This window comes from Ciona intestinalis, chromosome 13 (genome assembly GCF_000224145.3).
Source record: "Ciona intestinalis chromosome 13, KH, whole genome shotgun sequence".
Taxonomy (NCBI): domain Eukaryota; kingdom Metazoa; phylum Chordata; class Ascidiacea; order Phlebobranchia; family Cionidae; genus Ciona; species Ciona intestinalis.
This window is the reverse complement of record NC_020178.2, coordinates 668,885-676,558: the sequence shown is the minus strand read 5'-3', so window position 1 is coordinate 676,558 and position 7,674 is coordinate 668,885. Positions and strand designations below refer to the sequence as shown.

The 7,674-nt window shown below is 34.7% G+C and overlaps 2 protein-coding genes across 3 annotated transcripts in view; one reads left to right on the top strand and one right to left on the bottom strand.

Annotated features, from left to right (window-relative positions):
• Positions 1 to 7,674, top strand: part of LOC101242471 — a 357,398-nt gene that overhangs the window by 250,537 nt on the left and 99,187 nt on the right. The window lies entirely within an intron of this gene.
• On the bottom strand, positions 1,443 to 4,923 carry LOC101242801. Its single transcript, XM_004226771.4, has 4 exons — positions 4,741 to 4,923; positions 3,020 to 3,132; positions 2,663 to 2,733; positions 1,443 to 2,240 (listed from the first exon to the last, which is right to left on the bottom strand). The coding sequence occupies exons 1-4, from the start codon at positions 4,849 to 4,851 to the stop codon at positions 1,975 to 1,977; spliced, it is 561 nt and encodes a 186-aa protein (XP_004226819.1). The 5' UTR covers positions 4,852 to 4,923; the 3' UTR covers positions 1,443 to 1,974.

The window sequence follows — 7,674 nt, the reverse complement described above, 5'->3', positions numbered from 1 at the left end:
TTATCATGTTTTTTTACAATTTATTTTAAATATTTTTCCTAAACGTCAAAAAATTAGAAATATTTGCCCAGAAAACAGTACAGAAATCTTATATTTTACTCATATTGTATGCAAATTCAAACCTAAATACTATACTCCTATGCTAGCAATAACTAACTTTTTCCTGGTATCCAAACAACATCACTATTCCATTATCAACACGCTATCTAACTCTGTGGCAAAAGGCCGGAGCTTACAGGGGCGGTAACTCGTGTAGGGGCGGTAAATCTTCGTCGAACAGTAACCATAGTATACTCACTTCAGTATACTATGGTTTAAAGCAAAAGGGGTGGTAACTCGTGTAGCCTTGACCCTAATTTTTAACCTTTAGAAATTTCAAGATGGCCGATCAAGCGAACGGCTGAAACCGGTAAACAATTATATACATACAAAGCATAGGGTTTATAGCCTTGACCCCAATTCTAGCTCGTCCTCAGGTATTTCTACATGAGCGGCCAACTCGAACACTATTCCTGTAAAACCGCGAAACGAATGAGATAAGACCCTACATTCTGCGTGGCATAAACATAAGCGCTTTAAAAACTTTAAATTAAAACCTGTACCGGCACAGACCTTTAACCCGTATGCTTATAGTAAACAGTAGGTTACCTATATATGCATTCAAACTCAAAACATGGTCGCATTTTAGCGAAACCCGCTGACGGCCTACATAAGCAATTCACAGGTTAATTGTAACATGGCCTAAATACTAATACGTTTATATTTGGGCTTAAAAAATGATACGGATTTTGCAACGTTACGCAAAACTTAATAAGTGTATAGGTTCTTGGGTTAAATAGATGTTTTTAACAGCTGTTTTGAACAAAACATTTCATGCTATATATTTATATTTATAAGTTTTATCATTTTGAACCTGTAGCAAACGTCGTTTTGCTTTTTCCAAATTATTCTAGTAACGAACATAGTTATAGTACTGTGGGGGAAGATGGGACACCTTTAGCACTTAATATCCAAATATCCTGATCAAGTTTTAAACAATTAAGAACGGTCTATGGTAGTTATGGGGATACAGTTTTATAATTCTTTGAATGTTCTTTGTTTACTACCAAAAGAGAAAAAATTGAACGAAAATGTGTCCCATCTTCCCGCACCCTACTATATAACACGGGTGTGCTGTTTTATACACCTCGTGCATGCTTATACAAGTTACCACATATCTAACTTTGTGGGTGAATATTTTCTATTTAGCTGAAAATTTTCGCTTCTTGTGAATACGATTAAAAGAAATCGAACAAGGATCTAATGCTACGAAAACGTGATAGACAAAAATTAAGTTTAACCAATTCATAAATAAAAGTTATATATTTCGCCTAAACGGCATCGTCAGTCCCTTGTTTAAATAAAATCTCTATATAAAGAATCTGATAGTAATAGAACGTGCATATGTTTCAATAACCGAAGATGTATTTACAATTACTCAGATGATATCGCAGTTTGAATTATAACGACATAACATAATACACACAAAACGTTACTTAGCACATTTTTACTATATATGGGTGAGGTCCTACAGCAAGGCACGCCTAGGGATCTGGGATTTAGGCCAGAGTTGATCCAATACCTGACACATTAATATGTAGGGATTTTGATCCAATACCTGACACATTAATATGTACGAAAAAAGAAAAATTTTAAGACAATGTAGATACCTAAATCGTATTTTAATTTTAATGCTGGGAATCGTACAATAAATAGGGTTTACAATATACGCTTAAAGATTATAGCTTTGGCAGTTTTAAAAAGGCACATTTGTATATATAGTACTGTGGGGAAAGATGGAATAAAATTCGCACCTAAATCGCATTTTTCTATTCGTATTTTACATATTCCATTTTACCCAACCGTCTTATAATTTTCGAATATGGTTTTAATTCTTTAAAAAAATGTTGAAGTCTTTAAAATGATCGTTAAAATTCACATACTCCAAAACAGCAGCCAAAAGCTTGGCAGTGCGCATATATACACCAACATATTGCTATACAGCAAGTTAGAATTAGCATTGTTTGTAAATAATTGTGGTTTAAACAGATGTTTGCAGCCTGGGTGTCCAATTTCTGTTAAATTTGCACCCAGGCACATAAAGCCTGGGTGATGAGTGTGTGTTGTACAGACACCTTGTTCTTTTCTTCTTAGTCTGATGTATAGATAGCAAGGTACTCGACGTCTGTTGTAAGCAATTGCTGAAAAGAAAATTTGAAAATAAATTAGATCTAAATTGTTAAGGGGCTTATATGCAGGACATATGCACATGGTGTATTTGTAAACTCCTGTTAAGTTATAACAGGGGTGTATTTTTATACATCAGACACACATGGTGTATTCATACACCTCATGCTCACTGCTGAGTTTTAACATAAGTGTCCTCGTTACCACCAGGCACACATGGTGTATTCGTACACCTCGTGCTCACTGTTACGTTTTACCATGGGTGTCTTCCTATATACACCAGACAAACATGGTGTATTCATACACCTCATGTTCACTGTCGAGTTATAACATGGGTGTCTTCTTATACACCAGACACACATGGTGTATTCATACACCTCATGCTCACTGTTGAGTTAAAATTGATAAATAGAATTAACAGTTAGTTAGTTAGTACCTTGCAGTTGGTGTTGGAATTGGATCGCTGGACAGAACTTATTATTTTTCTGATGAATTGTAGCTTTGGGGCTAAGCAACAATTTTAAACGGTTAGAAACGTATAAAGGTTGGTTTTAGCGGTAATATTTAAATACGAATTGCTATATACCTCATGCTCACTGTCAAAATAATTTATCATTCATAAAGATACATATGTGACAACTGGTAATTAAGCATGAAACCATAGTATACTGAAGTGACTTCAGTATACTTTGATAAAACAGACCTCCCGTGTTATAACCATTGTCGTTTCCCTAAATGTGACGACAAAATAGAATCAAGATGAGCCCCGTTATGCTACCCCACCCTACTATACCTTCCATGCTGACTGGCGCACCATCTCTGCGCGTTGTTTTCAGCGAGCACGCAACGTCCCGTTATATTCTCATATCCAAATATTTTTTCCATCAAGCAGAAACCAAGAGAACTCTGTAATAAAATAGGATTTATTTTTATGCAACTGTACTTTGTATATTGTATAGTAGGGTGGGGAAAGACAATACATGATTTCATTTTCTTATATCGTCCCATTTGATAGTAAACACAGAACATTCAAAGAATTCTAAAACCATAACCTCACGACTCCCATGGACCGTTGTTAAGAGTCTATTACACATTTGACATTTTGTATATATAGCGTGGGGGAAGATGGGACACCTCTTCATTTTATTTTCTTGTCCTATTTGTTGGTAAACAAAAGACATTTAAAGAATTATAAAACCGTTTCCCGACGACTCCCATAGACGGCTTTTGAGTGTTTAAATCATAATCAGAATACCTGAACATTATGTTCTGAAGGTGTCCCATCTTCCCCACCCTACTATATATTTTATGAGTTAACTTTATATGCAGCAAGGCGTATATCCCCCCTACTATAAAGCAAACTTAATTTATAACCTTTTGACTGTATAGACTTGTGTTTACATTTAAGCATGTACACTAGATAACCTCGTGTATTTTCTAAGAAATATTCTTCGTTGTTGTTGTTGTTGTTGACTATTAGACACGCCACATATACAAATCGCTTCTACACCTGCATTGTACGGATAGTCAACAGCAAATTTTCGTGGTATTTTAGCAACAACGTACGGAAATAGCTTGTTTTTACAGATCGTTATACTATAAGATATGCGTTGTGTTAAGCGTATCGAATTTTAGTAGATTTTAGCGTGTCATTTTAGCGGAAAACAAAACGCAGTACTTATTTCAGATAATTATATATTTTGTTTTGGTAAAAGTTTTAGTTTTCTCATCATTCGAAAAAATTGCGTTTGTGCAAAGTTTTCTTGGTAACTTGTAAGTGAGCACGAGGTGTATGAAGTCACCATATTTTGTATGCAATAGTTCGCCATGTTTATAACTATACGAGTTAACCCGGTCACGCGAGGATAAATAAGTTTTATTGATTTATATTGAATTAGCAATTTAGTAGGCTTGGAAAAGATGGGACACCTTTAGCACATAATATCCAAGTATTCTGGTCCTATTTTAAACAATTACCAAGGGTCTATGAGAGTCGTGGGGATACGGTTATTATAAATGTTTGAATATTCTTTGTGTACTACCAAATGGGACGGAGAAAAAGTAATGAAATCTTCCCCCAGCCTACTATATAATAAGTTCACGGCATAGCTTACAACGAAGTACTATGTGTAGTAATCTAATAACTAAATGCTGCTAAGAATCACGTACACTGATAATGTAAACGAATGAAATGCAGTCAATTTCCACGAAATATCACATAGTACATAACGTATACGTGCCTATACAACCCCCCCGCATAAAGCATATAAAAAATAAAGTATAGTGTAAACCAATAATTAATAATAAATATTTAGTGTAGGGTAAGATGAATACCGTTAGCAGATAATATCCACTATTTCCAAATCGTGTTTCAACAAGCAACAACCCTTTTTTTTATAGAATCGCGCTACGGTTATATAATTCTGTAAATATTTTTCGTTTACTACTAAAATGGGACGATAAAAAATGAAAGCATGAACCATCTTACCCCAACTTAATTTATATATTACTTACGTTTAAGCTCTGATCCCTTTCGTACCAAAAATCAGACGATAACGGAATTCGGCATCTTGATTTCGTCGCGAAAACTAAAAGCAGGCAGAACCAATGTAAATTGTAAACCATATCGTTAAAAATTCTCAGAAAATGGTAGCTGTTACTCAACAAAGTCGTAAACTATATATGTGTAGTTGTAGTTGGGAGGTATAGCGCGTGTACTTATTATCTATCTACATTGGGAGGTATAAGATATTGTTTTTAGTTTAGGTTACCTTATCTATTCACGGGGGGTATACGCAGGGGTGTTATATCATTCAGCAGTTTAGGGGATACGTATATATGCGATAACGTCATAGTTTCGTGACGTCACAGTGGTGGGTTTAAGAAAATCGCTGCTACCATTCCGTTATCAAAATTAGCCATTGATTATAAACAATGTTTCCCAAAAATAATCACCTATAGAGTTACATACATGGTAATTCGTAAGTAGGCACAAGGTGTATGGAACAAAGTGTATATGAAACGGGAATAACGGTAAACAACAGTCGTTATACGACGAGTGTTCTGTTTTATACACCGAGTGCCCGCTTACGAGTTACTATACGTATGTAACTTGATGTATGTTTTGACTTTTTATGTATGACCATTTAAACAACCCATAAATAGGTTGGAGCAATTGTTGTTAGGTGTCTTACCCAAAGACACATACGCCCACACATTATATGCTACAGCGCCGGAAGTGACAAAAAAGTGCGCGCAAACTAAAAAGAAAACACATGTAATATTATAAGGCTCTTTGCGAAAAACATAAAACTACTTTCCAGTATAAGATAACCTACCACATGTAAATATTTTCATTAATTTCTATGAATGATCCACTACGTCACATATAATGACGTAATTTCCTCTGTATTTCCGGATCCGTAGTAAAATTGTATAACTATGCTTCTTCTGTATACCGTTATAGGCGTTATATTTCCGGTGAAATTTAAGACGGTATTTTGGTTTTAGTTAATTTTGAGAGAGTTAATACTAGATATTTTGAAATGGAAAGCCAGTTTAGTGTTTTTTATACAGAGAAATTGTATGAGTGAATGAATGAATATAAAAGGATAGATGTGTGTATGTATGTATAGTAGGATGGGGGAAGATGGGACACCTATTTATATTTTTTCACGTCCCATTTGGTAGTACACAAAGAACGCTCAATAAATTTAAAAAAACGTATCCTCGGGTGTCCCAGCATAGACCGTTGTTAAATTAGGACAATTAGATGAGGTGTCTCATCTTCCCCCACCCTACAATATGTAAGAGTGAATGAACAAATGAATTTATTTAACGAAAATTGGAAAAGTTTAGTAGAAAAGCGAAAATATGGAAAGTAACGGTAAAACGTCAGTCGTTCTAACACGCCCATTATAGCTAAAATAGAAGTACAAAATTAGTTTTTCTGCATCTGTTTACGGCAAACTTCATAAAAGACGGTATAATCTAACATTACCTTTATATATTAATTCTTTGAAAAGATAAAAAAGATAAAAAAATACCAGAGAAGCGAATATGAGAAATAAATCAACAGCAAAAAGACAGTCGTTAAGACATGTTATTATGGATAAAAATGGGTCAATTATAAAAGTGTAGGGATAAAGGCCGGTTAAAAAGCGTCTGCTGAACCCAACTAAAGTGAACTTATACTTAGTTATGTAACATTACTGAGGAAATAGTCGAAATATATGCGTTAATTTCTATAATTAGTTATATTAGTAATCTTATGCGGTGTCAGAATGTACAACATTTCCCATTAACAAAATCCTGGGGTGAATACTTGCATCATGGCAACGAAATATGCAGCATTTATTACGTCACAGGAGTTACCATTGTTGCGTAGTATGACGTCATAATGTGCGCACATTCAAACAAACAATGCTTTATTGCTACATAAGAGTAACAATGCAAGAGATCGCGTCCGGTGCATTTTGTCGAAATAAACGCGGGGTGATAAATTGTTTATCTTTTTCTTGGTCAGGTAATACCGATGTCGTTTCAATATGCGTATGCTTCCATAAGTAATTACGTAATTGTAATTGTAGAGGGTTAAACACACACCTTAAATGGTAGAAACATTATAAGAAATTGAGTCGCTGTTATACATAAGGGATTCGGTATTCGTTAGTTGCAGTATTAGATGTATTGTGCTATATTGAGTTCAGTTAAAAAATAATATAGTAGGGCGGGGAAGACGGGACATCTTTAGGCTTTAGCACATAATGTCCAAATATCCTGATCGTGTTTTTAACAATTGACAACGGTCTATGGTAGTCGTGAGGATAGGGTTTTATAATTCTTTGAATGTTTTTTGTTTACTATATACCAATTGAGACGAGAAAATAGAATGAAAAGGTGTCCTATCTTCCCCACCCTACTATATAGTTTTTTTTAGTACTGTGGGGTAAGATGGGATACTGTTAGCTCCTAAATTCAATATATCCTGATCGTGTTTTAAACAATTAACAACGCTCTTTTAGAGTCGTGCGGATACGGTTATATAACTTTCTAAGTATCCCCTTGTTTACTACCAAATGAGACGATAAAAAAATGAAAACAAGTTTTATCTTACCCCATCTTACTAAATATTTAAGCAACGAAGAGAAGCTAAATAGCAGAGAAACGACCAACACGCGTTAGGTTAAAGGTGTGAGAAAGAGTGTCAGTTAAAAGAACGCGGTTGTAAAAATGGGAATTCGCATTATGTTTATAACATTTAAATATATTTATACGAATAAAGTAGCATGTTATGCAAGTGATATTACGCAGCGAAATTGCATCGACGCGCATGAGCGGAAATGGTATATGACGTATTATTGCAATACAATACGTCATAAGGTAAAGGTATAGGGGACATTAGTTGGTAAATGAACAAGCAAATTACAAATTGTTATCAGTTCGAGC